Source organism: Sceloporus undulatus, chromosome 8 (assembly GCF_019175285.1).
Source record: "Sceloporus undulatus isolate JIND9_A2432 ecotype Alabama chromosome 8, SceUnd_v1.1, whole genome shotgun sequence".
Classification (NCBI taxonomy): domain Eukaryota; kingdom Metazoa; phylum Chordata; class Lepidosauria; order Squamata; family Phrynosomatidae; genus Sceloporus; species Sceloporus undulatus.
In genome coordinates, this window is record NC_056529.1 from 32274019 (window position 1) to 32290222 (window position 16204).

General features: G+C 40.8%; 1 protein-coding gene across 4 annotated transcripts in view; it reads right to left on the bottom strand.

Annotated features, from left to right (window-relative positions):
* The window catches only part of CLUAP1 (clusterin associated protein 1), a 77586-nt gene that overhangs the window by 26882 nt on the left and 34500 nt on the right, over window positions 1-16204 (bottom strand). For all 4 annotated transcript variants that reach the window (XM_042437620.1, XM_042437618.1, XM_042437619.1 and 1 more), the window contains 2 exons: window positions 8780-8959; window positions 6534-6629 (listed from right to left, as the gene is read on the bottom strand). In XM_042437620.1, the coding sequence (XP_042293554.1) occupies window positions 6534-6629; window positions 8780-8959 (276 nt within the window). The remainder of the gene's footprint in view (window positions 1-6533; window positions 6630-8779; window positions 8960-16204) is intronic.

Consider the following 16204-nt stretch of genomic DNA (forward strand, 5'->3'; position numbering starts at 1 on the left):
TGTTGGATACTGAGGATGTCACGATCTGCCATCCAGGAGTGCCCCTTCATATATGGCTGCTATGAACTGATCCTTCATATCCTCAAAGTCCTTAAAAGCATATCATCTATCTTATTCATAGAGAAGAAACTGGTTTGTTTTCTTCTTGACTGTTTGTTGTACATTCATCCCATTCTCTCCTTCTTTCGGCTGCCATATTCCAGTTGGCATCTTTGAAGTCAAACCACTCAGTCCATGCACATTGTAAATACGACGCTGAATGGCAAGAGAACTGTACCTCACCTTCTAAAAGGCTTGCTGGAGCTCTCATTAGTTTTGTAGGAAAGACGGCAAGCCAGAAAAGGCAACAGATGTAGAATCAAGTTTAATTACATATTTTGCATTTGGAAGGTTCAACCATACCATCATGTAGAGTCATGAAACTGCTCACTCTTACAGGTGCTTGCATGTTTTCATAATAGTTTGTGAAGCCAACCGCAATAGTACTAGAACAGTTATTACTATGAATAGAGACTCCTAGACCATCCAATACAGAATACACAAGACAGTTCCTGCCCTGCAGGCTTGCAATCTACAAGGCATGTCAGAAAAGAAACAAAGAAAAGGAAGCAATGTGGAAAGAAGAAAAAACTTTCTCAGACATCAATTCTTAATATTAAAAAGGCATTGTTATAATAACCTGCTGGCTTGGTCACAGCAGGGAGAAGAACCCAATTGAACTGCTATTATGGAACAGAGATGATCCTTACCTTCCTCTGCTACAGCCCAATGCTTAATGCCATTAAGGATAAAACTCCCAGTCTACCACCCGCACAGTCACAACATTTGTTATTGAATGGCTCCTGTTCAGAAACATACATTACAAGTACATAATGCAATAGCAATGAGAAATCACTAGTTCTGCTTACACAAAACAGACCACGGAGGCTATTTCCCAGATAACGCAGAAGCAAATCCTGGTGCATCACCTTCTGTATATTCAAAAGAAAGCTTGAGCCCAGGGGAAAATTAAGAAATTGTTTTCGACACCTTAAAGATGAATCAAGTTTTGTGACATAAGCATGTGCGGATCAGGACCTATGTCTGTTGTTGCAAAACAGGCTCTAGATCTATGCTGCACAAATTATGTGTCTGTGGACTTGTGCCAGTCTGTACAATACTGGCTGCTGGTGTGCAGAACCTTTCCAGGAAAGAAATAAAACATTATAATCAATCAATCAATCAATCAATCATTATTATTAAGATCTATGACCGGCACTAGAGTAGTCAATGGTACAAATATCCTACTGGTGTCTGATACACTGGGAAAAATTCCAGTCCTCACATCAGATGGCATGAGAAACACCTCTCTAGATCACTGAAGATTGCACTGCAATGGGCCAACACAGCTTGCGCTCTGGAATTAGCTGCCTAATAAATGAATCTAGTGACAGCTGCCAACAGGACTAGCATCAGGAAACTTCCCAAAGTTGCTCCCGCATGCTGTTCTATTAGAAATACCACAGTGAAGACTTTCCAGCAGTCAAGTTTTTCCAACAGTGAAGTCTTCGCAGGCTCTGGATTGACCTGGCTCATGCAGGCTGGCCATCAAGGACTCTAAGAAAGTCTATGGCCTGTTACAGACAGCCAAAACAAAGCTGCTTCAAGTCACTTTGGAGGTATGCTGTTTAAATGATACATGCGTCCTATGAGTCCAGAAGGCGAACCAAAGTCACGCTCCAGTCCTAAGGACTGGAGTGCAGCTTTTGTGCAGCTTTCAGATTTTTAGGATGCATGCATCATTGAAATATCATACCTCCAAAGTGACTTGAAGCAGCTTTATTTTGGATGTCTGTATAGGGCCTATAAAAAGCATCCTGTTTCAATCGGGACTTTGTCTGAACAACATGTAGGGGCAGCTGTTTTGGCCATTTAGCAAATTCAAACAAAAATCCACCAAACAGTGATACCTTTATTGGACAACGGAAATGCACAATATATTCTCCTGTTTTATTTGTAATACCTTGTTACATTAACATAGACTATAGTCTTGCTGGTTAACAGCCACAGTTGCTACTACGTTTTGTCTAGGAATTCTCACTTTCTTAAAAAAAAATATGCATGTCTTTGCTTTGAAAGATGTTTCAGATTCTTGGTATCGATGCCTGCTGTGTCCAAGACCTTGGCATGTCGAAGCAAGGCGTTTTCTCAGCAGGAATCTGCTTATACAACCTCCTGGCTTTTGACAGATAGAAAGTGCTAAGATGGTTAGAAATTTTTTAACCCATACATATTTGGTACTGGGAAGGAAAGGTCCAAGGGACTGACCCAAAAAGATCTGAGCCTTTGTTACTTTCTTCTGACTATATAAAGTTTGTCTAATGAAAAACATCCCTGGACTAGATAGAGGCTAGAATGGATAACCCTTGGGGTCCCTTCTAACTCCAAGATTTTAAGATTCTAAGAGCTCCTTGATAATCATGCCAGATGCTATTTTACTGTATGGTCTCAGGAACTCCTTTTTTGTCCCCATTCTCAGACAATGTCATGCTTGACGTGGATTTTTGTGTAAAGGAAAGTTTATTGAAACATCAAGGCTTTGAAAGTGAGGGAGGCTCTATACTTTCCCCTCCCCTCAAGCTATCCTATGACATATCTAGTGCATACTATAAGACACCGCAAGGCATTCATACCTGTGAATAAAGGTAAATGCCAGAGGCTTTGAGAATCACAAGGCGCCCTTCCAGTGGTCTGCAACTGGTATTCTTCTACCTCTTCGGAACTGCAGAAATATCTTCTCTAGAAGGCAGGCATTTTCTCACTATCAGAAAAGGTTTCATTTGCTACTCTTTTATGACGATGGTACAGGAATTTATTTCAGAGCTCAACTAATAATGAGCTACCATTTCCCCCCCTTAAGTGCATAATGCTTTTTAGAGTACCCCAATTGTTCAAATGGAAAAGAAACACATAAAGGTAGAACACAGAGAACCATCTCATACCCAACTGGAGTATGCAAGCTACCCAAGTCAGTCCTCCTCAGTCAAACCTACAGATACACAGATCTGCTTATAAACACATGCTTATAAAGAAACTCTCCAATTCTGTTCCTATGGTCTCTTCCAACTCTATGATTCTATGAGTTGCCTTGCTGTTGTGGTGGGAATTTTTGGACCTCCTTCTATTTTGGACTTTTGCTCTCCCGGTCCCTTTACAGTATTTATGCTGGGTAGATCAGATGGGCATTGTAGGTCCTATCAACTTGAGGACCAAATGTTTCCCATTTCTGCTGCCAGAAGTAGTTAAGTAACATGTATGGTACAGTTTGACAGTTCAAAAGTGCTAAATAAAGGCTGGATGGAGAATTAGTACCTGTGTTGGAGAAACACAGATTCAAATTCCATGTAGCTGACCTCAAGCTGGGTCTTCTGTATACATAACAAGTGCTCTAACTTTGAGTGACTTCCCCTTTTAAAGACCTCAGGATGTGGCTTAAGCACATTGGAATAGGTTTGGTCAAAGACTGTAAATAAAATTGATTGATTGATTGATTGATTGATTGGAATAGGCTAGATTTTCAGTATCTTGGGTTAATACGTGGTAGGTAATACAGTGGTGCCTCGGGTTACGAAATTAATTCGTAACGCGGCCGCTTTCGTAACCCGAAAAGCCTTCGTAAGCCGAATTGCCATAGGCGCTAATGGGGAAAAGCCGCGATTCCGTGCGAAAAAGCCGAAAAAAGCACCAAAAGTTTTTTCGTAACCCGAAAAAACATTCGTAACCCGAAACAATAATTCCCTATGGGATTTTTTCGTATCCCGAAAATTTCGTAACCTGGGTATTTCGTATCCCGAGGTACCACTGTACAGTTAGCTCACTGTCATACATTTCTTTTCTCTTTCTATTACTGAGTGCTTGCTTTATACACATCTGGAGCAACTACTGTATATACTCATGTATAAGTCTAGAAATTTAGGTGAAAAAAATTGACCCAAAAAAGCTGAGTTGACTTATCCATGGGTTGATGTAAGTACTGTATCTTAACTCTGATATTAAAAAAGGAATCATCCTCTAGTGAAAAGCAAGAGTATAATCTGTCCTGGAAACACTGACCATCTCTACTCTCTCATCCACACAAAGTAAGCACAGAGAGTTATGCCTGCTGGAATTTCATAAGTTCTTTGACATTGTTTTGCTTTGCTTCATCCTTTAGATCCTTTGCTATATGCTCCAAAGCTTTACCACTGACTTATCCATGGGTCATAGCAAAATCCATAGTTTTGGCCCCAAAACCTGCCCTCCACATATACATGAGGTCGACTTATAGTCGAGTATATACAGTATTACAGTGAAGTACTTTTGCCTGGTCTTCACTGACAGGGATCTTCATTAAATAGTTGGGGTACTGCAGGAATCCTTAATATTTGCACGATCACTGCCAATACACATACTACCCACCGTAAAATACCACAATTCTGGTAGCATGACTAATTCCCATGATTCTAACATTGACCAGCTAACGCTACTAGAAGTCTACCCAGATTCTACCAAGAACAATGGCAGCTGAACATTAAAATCAGAGCTGCACTTCTCAGTTTCAACTAATTGCCAAAAAAGCAAAAACTAGAGATCATTAGGAATGGGGCATGAAAGGACTGTCTCATACTTCCTTGAGAGATCTGCACATAAGTGATCTTCACAAAGGCTTTGTACCTTCCCTTTCAGACATCCTTGCTGGCCCTAATGAGGCAGAAACCGGAGGCATTCTCTCTGAGGCAGGCAACAGCAAGGTCAATCGACCAACTATTTTCACCACAATAGAAAAATCATTGCAAAAAGTAGCTTCTACTGCATCAGGCATTAATGGTATGAAGCATTCAAACTCCAGGACATCACATTCCCTGCTGGAATGTACAATGTTAAGAGGCACTACCAACTAAAGACTTGCTGGTTGATTTTTCACCTGGAACACTCATCCTTGATTTTCATTATTAGGCCCACAGACACTGCTTCTCCCAAAGCCATCCACATTCCCCAAAGCAATGATTTGGTCAGAATATAGAAAAAATTGTGCTTTCACAATTTCTGTAAGACTCTTACCACTGCTTCTTTTACGCAGGCCATAGCCCTTTGTTGCAATAATGAAAAATTCACCACTTCTTTTACCCACTCAGCCAGTCGCCCGCCCACCCGCTCTTTTATAAGTAAGGACAGGCACAGATTCAAAACATATGTTCCATCAGGGGCTAGCCTGAAGAAGGAGGCTCCTCCCTCCCTAACTGTCATCTTTCGGCCTCTGAGGGAGAGAGAAGGCTGGCCCAGTTCCATCAGGGGCTGGCCTGAAGAAAGAGGCTCCTCCCTCCCTAACTGTCATCTTTCGTCCTCTGAGGGAGAGAGTAGGCTGGCCCAGTTCCATCAGGGCTACCCTGAAGAAAGAGGCCCCTTCTCTCCATAACTGTCATCCTTCAGCCTGTGAGGGAGAGAATAGGCTGGCCCAGCTCCATCAGGGCTAGCCTGAAGAAGAAGAGCCCTCCCTCCGGTCCATCTGCTTTGGTCCAGGCCTCAGAGGGAGAGAAGAATACTGGACCTGATTCCCTCCCCCCCTCACCATTCCCTTCTCCTTTTGTGTTGTGTCTTTTAGATTATAAGCCTGAGGGCAGGGAACCGTCTATTATCCCCTCTGTTGTAAACCGCTCGGATTCCCAGTGATTGGGCGGTATATAAATAAAACTTATTATTATTATTATTATTATTATTATTATTATTATATGCACTGGCTCTCACTTCGCCAAGCATCCTGCCCACATCCTCAGGCTGAACACAAACTGAAATGTATCCAATAACATGGGACAAGCAGGAACAAACGTTCCACCTATGGAATGGCATCAACTACAGCATCCAAGTCAGAGTAGACTTGAGCTTCCCTCCCCAAGCAAAATATCATGGAAATCATTCCCAGAGGGATGTTCAGTGCCATGCATTCTCTTCTTGTGAGCCGAAGCATAACAGGCTCTTGAACACTAAAGACTTCTCCACTGGATGACCCTGCACAGGAGCAATGGTAGCAGAGAAGAATTATTTCTTCGCTCCCACCGTTGCCATGAGTTGGTTTCACTGGACTCCAGTCGAAGTTCAGTGAGCCCTGCTCCAAGTTTTCCATCATGTAGTCCATCTAGTCTCCATCCCATCTAGTTTCCATCTAGTCTCCATCCCACTTGTTTCATCACCACGAATTCCTTAATAAACCAGAAGGACTGAAAGAGAAGCTGGATGGGGAAAAAATGGAAAGACAAATGTCAGGGAGAAATGATCAAGACCTAGGAATTCATGAAAGGAAAGGGAAATTGATGGGGAAAAATGGATGAAGCAAGAATTGTAGACGGCTGAGAAACAAGGAAAGCTGAAGTTCACATAGCTGTTTTTTCTTTTTTTAAGGAATCAGTCCGAGATGGAGCTTCAAAAGTCTAGAAACATTACACTCAGAAAGTTACAGCACAGAGATTGATGAACCAAAAGTTTTTTCTAGTCCCTGCAAGTTCCCTTTCCTGACTTACCCTTAATTCCACTTCTTTGCCCAGTAAATCATACAGAGATGCTCCTTTCGAAGTGATTTCTGAAGCGAGCTGCCTGGCAGTCTTCAAATCTCCAATCTAAACAAACACCAGAAGAAGAGCTTTAGTGTCTTCCACAAAAAGACCCATGAGGGTGGAATAGGGAGAGGAGGAACATATTTCTACTGAAAACAATTTAAAAAAACTATAAACAATACGTTAACAATACAATAAAGGATGCATTAATATCAGAAACATTAAACTCTAACAATGTCTGGAATGTTTACATTCACAAGAACTAATAATTCCTGAAGTGGGAGAAGTCTTTTTGAGTTAATGACATGCAGCAGCCATCCCCAATAGCCTTTTCTCAAGAAACTCAACATGAGGAAAAGACAGTTTCACACCGAAGAAGGAAAACAAGCATGAGAGAGGTGTCAAATTTGGGAAGAAGCCTAGCACAATTTTGAAATTTGCAACTCTCCCGGTCTCCGTGGGCAACTGCCAATTATTCCCCAGACGTTAAACAAGGTACTGTCATTTCAGGCCGAGTGCACAACTTTTTGCCTTAAGGTACTGGATCTTTATGGCAGAAGAGTGCTTGAAAGTTTCACACCCAACCTGAGATGAAGGGGACATCACTACTGCCATCATTGCCATAGGATCTAGGAGACGTCTACTCCAAAGGGTGCAGACTGTGAGGAAAGCCCAGCCAAGGAATGAGGTTACAAGTCTGAAAGAAGCTGGTGCAGCAGGAGGGAAGAAGGAAGAAAGGTTGGGAAATGGGCATAATTTAGCTGCAAAGCTTGGTTGCCCCATTAATAGATCTCAACCATGTGATGTACGGTTTCTTTGACAGGGTAGGAAGGGATGCCTAAGATATCAAGCAATGGCCAAACAGGAAGGAAGAGTGGTAACCTAGAGTTTTAACAACCTTTTGGTAATAAAGTGATGCTTCCCCAAAAACAAAGGAGAGGGAAGACGGACCGTTTTCATTGAAAACTGGGTCACTCTCACAAACAGAGACATGTAAAGTAGATGCTAGGAGTATCCTGTGCAGTTTTGTTTTTTGTTTTCTTAAGCAAATGACTTTTGAAGCAGATTAAACCAGTGACATGTATTTAAAAATTCCACACATACCTAAAATTATCAGCATAAATAAAGATGCAACAATAATACAGTTCAGTTCATAAAGACAAATCCGTTTTAAGAATAGCCGATACAGTTAAACTAAATAAATAAATAAATAAAATAATTCACTGATATCAATTAATACCGTTTAATATATTAAAGCTAAAAAAAGAAACCCTAGGAGAAACGAAAATTATTTCAATAACTGCTTGACAGTTACAAGAAAATGGAATCTGAATGGATAACAAGTTTCATAACATTGTGGTCAGTGCTGAATTAAAGTCAGTACAGTTGGCACTCCTTATCCATGATTTTTTTTTTATCCACAGATTCAAGCATCCACAGCTTGAAAATATTCCCAAAAAGTATAAATTCCAAAAAGCATTAGATATAAGGGGCATCATTTTGCCATTATATTTAATGGGACTTGAGCATCCACAGATTTTGGTATCCATGGTGCATCCTGGAACCAAGGGTATTAAGCCACAAATGGCAGGACTTGCAACCTCAAACATGAAAACAATTTCTGTTTAGAATGGGTATACATTGCAAATCATTAGCTAACAACTACGGTAGATTGCAATATGCCTTCAAGAAACTAGAAGCAGAAAATAATTAGAATAAAAAAACGTATACAGCACGAAACAGTTGCTTCCATTGGGTCCTGCCATCTGCCAACTATTTGCCTAATGACTCAGTACAGAAACACTTGGTTGTGTGATGTACTGCATTGCCATGAATCCTTAAGGGAAGAGGATGGAGGTGTTTAATATACCACAGAGACTGTGACTGAAGCTACTGGTTTCTTCTAACCACCATGGAAGCAGAAAACTAGCCCAATTGTAGAATTTCACTTGATCCCTTTATTCCAGATGAGGAGAAAATACTGTACGTCTCATCTTCCCAATAAAAGGCAGGATCAAATAGTGGTTAAAACAATGGACCAGAAGGTGGGAAATCCTTAATTCAATTATGTTCTTTAAGGTATTCTTTGCAAGGCACTCTTGCAAAATAAATCCACTTCACAGGAAAAGGGTGCAGCTAAAGGGCTTTGGTCTCCCAAAAGGATGCAAATATCATGAGGCAGATTTTCTTTAAAAAGGCATGAGGTCCCATACTTTTGAGCCAAGGTCAAATTTGAATTTGCCTGCGTCCTCTTCATCCACAGTTGTGGCCTCCATCCCTTTGGACTTCATGGCATTGTAAAGCACAGACGTGATCTTTAACAGCTCCTTCACCGAATAGCCATCTGCTTGGTACAGCTTCTTAGTGTTGAGCTTGATGTGAGCCTTTGTCGCCTGTTGGAAAGGGAAAAAAATAGTGCTTGATATTTATTTTATACCACGCTGGGACTTGAAAGCATTACATAAATGTATCCCAAGCAACCTCCCGGTCAAGAACTGTCTAGAGCCAAAACTGCTTCAGCTTCCACAAAGCCTTCAAATCGCACTCTGGGATCTGCAGAAGTCGATCTCAAAGGGCTCTTCTCTGCATGCAATTTCTACACATTAATGACTATTATCCACTTTAAAAGGTGAGTGCTTTCAGCCACATTGTGTAGCTGAGTTAAAGACAGTAATAGAGGTGAGATGGAGAAAACTCAACCTATTCCCCGCAGCTGTCAGGGAAAAAATGACCCTGATGCAGCCAACAAACTTGACATGCCTCATCAGGGACTCGCTAATTAGCTTGAAAAGAAACTCAGCACAGCAAATTTTATTGCTCCAATTCGCCAAAGGTGAAATTTATGTACAGATGATCAGACCTTCCCTTAACCGATGCCCCTACCGCTTGCCCACCTTCTTCAGCAGGGGTCAGTTGTTCTCCCTGTGAATTGCCAACAATGAGATTACTTACCTTAATGAACTCTTTCTCTTTCAACAATCCTTATGGACCAGCTACTAATGTTTATCTATTAACTTACTCTGTTCTGATTTTTCTCCCTGGTGTTTACCTTTGATCAATCTGACTTTCTAAGCCTAGAAAAATCTCCACTATATAAGTCTAAAAATTAAGAGAACTACGTCAGGAAAGAGAGAGAGTACTACAGGTAGGGCTAGCAAGAGAATAGAAGGTAATAACCTCATCTATTCCGTGTTGGGTCAGATATATCCAGTTATGGGGACTCTTTAAGGGGGACATGAGACAACTGCAGTGTGTCCCAAGGAATGTGGCGATGATGGTGAGGAGAAACCAAATCCTATGTGCAGGGTTCAATAACTTTAAGTTTGCACCTTGATTCAAGAAACAGTGATTGATGATGGATGGGGTCTGGAGGCTGGGCAGAAGTGTTACTATACTGTCATCCCTCCATATCCATGGATATTTTATCCATGGATTCAAGCATCCATGGCTTGAAAATATTCAAAAAAATATATACATTCCAAAAAGCAGACCCTGATTTTGCCATTTTACATAAGGGACACCGTTTTACTGTGCCACTGTATTTAATGGGACTTGGATATCCGCAAATTTGGTATCTATGGGGGGTTCTAGAACCAAATCCCAGTGGATACCAATGGGCCCACTATATAAACAAAGTCTCTGCATTTGGACATCAGGTTATCAGGAGTGAAGGAGAAGTGCCATTCCTATTTTGAAAAAAGTTAAACTCTAGTGTTGGTAAATACATACTGGCGTTCTTTCTTTGTGAATATGTATACTTCAAAGATAAATATGACTATGTCGTTTCTTTTTACCAACACTTCATCCTTTTGTCTGGAGGAAATACTGTATTGGAGAAGATAGCAATTTCACTGGACACTGATGAAGACTGATAGTCAAAACAGATCTAGCCTCTTCTAAGTATGAAGATCTTGGGCCATCTATTTTCTTTCAACAATTGATTTAAACCTTATGGACCTTCTCCCATATTGCTTCTTTATCGGTTTGGACTATCTGAATAACTGATTGCTTTAGGGATTTATTATACCTTTCAGTATATATTAAATTATATATTTCAGTATTTGTTCATTTATTTACACACACACACTGAAGAGCAAAATGTTTCGGCTTCTGCCTTCTTCAGTTGCCAAAGTTGTGCACATATACACAGAGACATACATTTTATATCCTAACTCTGTTTTTCAACAGTAAGAAAGGTCTGGCTCGGATATCCAGCAGTGAACTCTCTTTTGCCTGAGGACTTTAAGGAAAGGCTGCACAGGCGTATGTCAGAAATACTGTAGAAGCAGATGCTGCAGAAGAGGGAGTGGGACCGCTTCCAGCTTCTCATGCCAACTTCCATCTTCTCATTTGTTTCCTGACGGCATTTGCTGGCTGGAGTAAGTCAGAATACTGGTTCAAGCCCAAACCCAAATGAACTCTGCAAATAAGGGAGTCAATTAATCTCTCAGCCAGCCACACTGTACACAACCAAACAAGCCATAGCAGGCTGGCAAGCTTTCAGTTTAACAGGTCACCTGTATTATTTCCTCCACTGCTAAAGGCATATTGACTGCCAAAGGAATGAACTACCAAATGTAAATCAAATTCAGAATGTAAGGTGCAGGGAAGAGAAAATGGATATGGGAAAACATTGCTTCAGCGCCATAATTAAAGGAATACACTGGCTGATATATTTGCTATATCGACCATATGCTACCCAGGTTCCAGCCAATGCAGAATGAAGGGAAGAGGGGAGATGAAGGGAAGGAGATGTAGAGAAGATCCTGAAAATATACACACTATAGAAATATTATAGCTGCTACATTTCTAGGGTGCTGAGCGTGTCACAGCATCATTTGAAGAAATTTTAAAAATCAGGAAGAAACACTAGTTTTCAGAATTCTAGTTTCTGGCGCGGAGGGAACAGTTTGCTGTCTTTCGAATGAAACTTTGGAAACAACAATCAGCTTTAAGCAAAGGCTCCCACGCCTGCATTCTGTGTGGGTTTTAATAAGAAAATGCACACTTGTTCGCACCAAGATGCTATGAATCAGAGCCTAGAAAATTATTTCTTTGGATGACTATTCCAAGAATCCTCCAAGCACATGCCTTTTCAAAGCTCTCACCAAAAGGTACCCCTTTGGTTATACCAGCTGTTTGCAAGCAAACAGTTGGGTACTAAGGTCTGCTAGGGATGCCAGCTGAGAGCTTCCAGCTTGCACACTGGATCCATCTGTGGTAGGTAAGGTTTCAGAGAGCAGGAGAGAGATAATGTTGCCCTTTTGGCTAATCCATTCTTTCTCCCTGGCCTGGATATACAGATTTCCTCTGAGGTTCCTGCAAGAACTTGGCCATATTTGTGCACCTTCCTAGTTTCCTTTCAGGCATCTCTGTTTGTCAGACTACCTACATCTCCACTCATTTCTTCCTTTCAAACTATCTTCCTTCTGTCTTTTGGGGTTTTCTTCCCTAGAGTCAGCTTACTGACAGCATCTGCTTGCTGACCCCATTAATAAAACCCCAACTATATCAACAAGAATGTTGTAGCCGTTGTTGCTGTGTATCTTACTAATTAATGTTCATAATATGTATGTATTTTATGTAATCATATGAATTTTGGAATATGGTCATTTAATATGGTCACGGATTGCAATAAAACGATTGACTGACTGACTGACTGATATACCAAATGTAATGATGTCTGCATTAAAAATCAACTCACATTAGTTAAACTAGTTTTCATTTTCAGGTCTCAGGGATCTGTTTACACTGGAGACAGAAGTTTTAGTCCAGCATGGCATCATGGTTTGAGCATTGGACTACGACTCTTGGAGACCAGGGTTTGATTCCTTTCTTGGCCATGGAAACCCACTGGGTGAACTTGGATAATTCACACATTCTCAGCCCAGAAAACTCCATGAGAGGGTTGCCATACATCGGAAACAACCTGAATGCATATAACAGCAACTACAAAGCCACAAATGAATATTCAGGGAGTAAAAAGACAGATAATATAGTAAGGAGTGAGGTGGTTGGAAGAAAGGCCTACTTTGTGAAATTCTTGGCCAAAAGATGGCAAATCTCTTTCCTACGCATAATGAAATCTTGTCATATCACAGGGCCTGTGGTCTCACATCTGTTTCTAAGCAAATAAGACTCCGTCCTACAATCTCAAGATAGAAACAACCAGAAAACCTCAAAAGCAAACCATCTGGGCACATAGACTCAGTCCCATAAGGATCAAACTCAACAGCATGTAAACATCGGTTTGCTTTAGTTCATAATGTATTGCTTTACTTTGTTTTACAAAATGCAAAACTCTCTTAAAGTCTGTGCCAAGTCTACATCGTAGTCACAACCGAGCTCCTGCTAAAGTTAAAATGGACCTCCTCATGATGGGAAGGACTGTAAGATCTTCATTAAACTTCTTCCAGCTATTAAAAAGTGATTTTAAAAGGAGGAGTGAAAAGCGGATCCAAATCCTTAGATGGATGCAGTGTTGTTTCATTAGGAGTTCACCTTCTTTGAAGGTGAGAAGACAGAGAGCTGAAGCGCTTGATGGAGAAAATGACAGCTTGCTAGACACTAAACTGACCAAATGTTTAAGGCCACAGGCTGAGATGCCATGAAAAGGCAGAGAAGCCAAACCAAGACAACAGAATATTGTGGAAATATCACACAGAGTGTATATCCTTTCATTTCTCATGGTAACAAGAATGTGATGGTATGTGGGAAGATCTTGTAGGACCTTTGAGACCAACTGAAAGATGTTGGCAGCCTGAGCTTTTATAGACTCATGTTGCCAATTCTTTCTTTCAGTTTGTCTCAAAGGTGCTACAAGATCTCTCTACATACTGTACTGATTTTACAAACTAATACAGCTATATCTTTGAAGAATGTGATGGGCTACTTCAGGAAAACACTGAATACAAAAGGTCTGAAAGAACATTTAATTTCTACCTTGGAAGAAAGCCTACAAAACCAACTTCACCAGGAGACTGATAAAAACCACTGTAAAAGTATTGTTTAGAAGGAAGTATTTCAGATCCATTTAAAACACAAAGAAGGAAAATCAATGGTTGTTAAGGGAATGGAGACCAAGTCAATACAACGGTAAATGATGTACTTTCCGTATTTCCTAAAATAGCAGACGTTCCTCCTCGCCTACAAATGGAAGAATCAAAGTTCTGAGTGGCTTTGCAGCTGCTACCACAAAAGCCTCTGTAAACAAGGCCAACAGTTTTCTTTAAGTCTATTGCATCAAGATAAAGATGGTTCTTTGCTGATGTTGTCGAATTTATTTTACCTTGGTCCTCACTCTTATCTATATACAGGTAATCTCATCTGAACATGCTCTAAATAATGATGAGCAAATCAAACTAACAGAGAAAACAGGAATAGCATATTAAGATTCAAATCACAGGAGATAAGGTAAAACACAGTATCTCCAGTAAAGATAAAATACTGATTTGTGAATCTAATGTGTTTGGCGTATTTCCTTCTTCACCCCATGCCTGACTCTACTGCTTATATATATGGGAGGGAGCACAATTCAGACTGCAATCCCTTTCCAAAAGGATTATAAACCTCTTGAGTACTAACTCTGTTATGCAGCAGACTTTATAAATGTTAAACCCTGATGACTACAGTGCAATCCTCTAGAGGTGTTCTATCAAATCCCTCCTCTTGCCAATCTCCAGCACTAAATCTCTGAGCCACCATCCCATGAGGTTCTCAGGATCATATCTGTGTATATAACAGCCTGGATGAATTCCCAATTCTCTGTCTGTGGATCTAAACCAGGAGTGTGAACCGCATCACTGTGAACCTCATAGCTATGGGTCACATGCAGCCCCAGTGTCATTTTTGCATTCCCACCTCTCTCTTGGACTGCCTCAGAGGAAGAAAAATGAGCAGAAATGAAGAACTGGCATGCCTTGAAGCCTCCGAAACTAGCAATTCTCTTTCAATACGATGTACGGTGGCCCGCCATTTTCGGTCCTCAGGTTTCACTTCCATCCTGAATCACTGCCCCTGTGATTCTGGTCAAACAGAACTGGTGGAACATGTACTTTTTCAGTGTCTGTACTATAGAGATCTACGCATCGAGCTTATTTTGCCAATACTCCACAAACATAGTTTTTTGTGAGTCTTTTGAGCTATGTGGCCGTGTTCTGGAAGAATTTATTTCTGCTGTTCCGCTTGCCTCTGTGGCTGGCATCTTCAGAGAATGGTGGCATGGAGGTGTGTGGGGTATATACAATATACTGTGTGACCCTGTGTGACTCCACTAACATCCAGGATGTTCAGAACAGTATTTTGTTTCCTTCCTGCTTTCAGGAACATATAAAGTAGCAAAACCTAGTGCAGCCGCAATTAAATTCTGATAGGTGATGACTTGCACAATGGATGAGTAACTGAACTTCTAGTTGGACTCCGCGGCTTGCATCTTCAGAGAATGTCACAGATGCTGGCAAAACGTGAGGAATAAACTCTTCTAGAACATGGCCACAAAAAAACCCTATAATATTGACATAATTTCTGGCTTTCCTCTTTCGCAGATAATATGAATTTCCATCAGCATTGTAATTAATTTGTACTTCTTAACTACTCAGCATAACTGAAGGTTGCTATATTCCTACTGCATATGCCATCTTCTTATCTGAATAGGCTTAAGAACATTAGAACTTTACTGAATCAAACCAGGTTGCCAATTAATCCAGTATCCTTCTTCCCAGAATGGCATTCCAGGCCCAGAACACACTGCAGATATAATCCAGTTTCAGACCACTTTAACTGCTCCAGTTCAATGCTAGGGAATTCTGGGAACTGTAGGTTTGTGAGACATATTTAGCCTTCACTGTTGGAGAGCAATGGTGCAAAATAAACTACAATTCCCAGGATTCCCTAGCATGAAGCCAGGACACTTAGAGCAGTATCGAACTGGATTATTTCTGCAGTGTGTTTTGGACTTCAGTTTCCCATCTTGCTTCAAAGGCTTCTAGTAAAAGACCTACCCACAACTTGCTTCTCCAATGGTTGCTGCTTCTTTAAACAAGTTGTTATGTCCCCCTGCATTGCCAAGCTCTACCCTTTCACCTTCTCGATGAATAACATTTTTGCCCTTATCACTTTGGGATGAATTGTTCCAAACCAGATGCTCCCCAGCTCCTGACAGCTTTCTCCCCCAGAGATTAATTTAAAAGCTGCTGTGCAACCTTTCCGCTATCAAGAGCAAGCGGGTTGTTTTCACTGGGATTCAACCAGACCTATTTGTTTTGTACTGGCTCAGGTTGTCCCCAAACATCCCCACTGCCTGACAAATCTAAATCCTTCCACTCAGGACAATAATCTCATCCATACAATACATATTTATCAGGCCCTGTATGTGGAACAGGTAACACTTTTCAAAATTCACCTTGGAGGCTCTGGCTTTCAGCATCCTAACTAACTACTAGGGTTTTTCTCCCAAGAGTATGATTATATTTCCCAGGGTTGCTAGTATTGATGCGCTCCATGCTTCTTTTCTGTGTACTATCTAGCAAGCTATCAAAACAACTGGCCACAACTGTATCTTTCACTCCAGATGCACAGAGGGGTGGGATAATAATAATAATAATAATAATAATAATAATAATAATAATAATAATAATAAT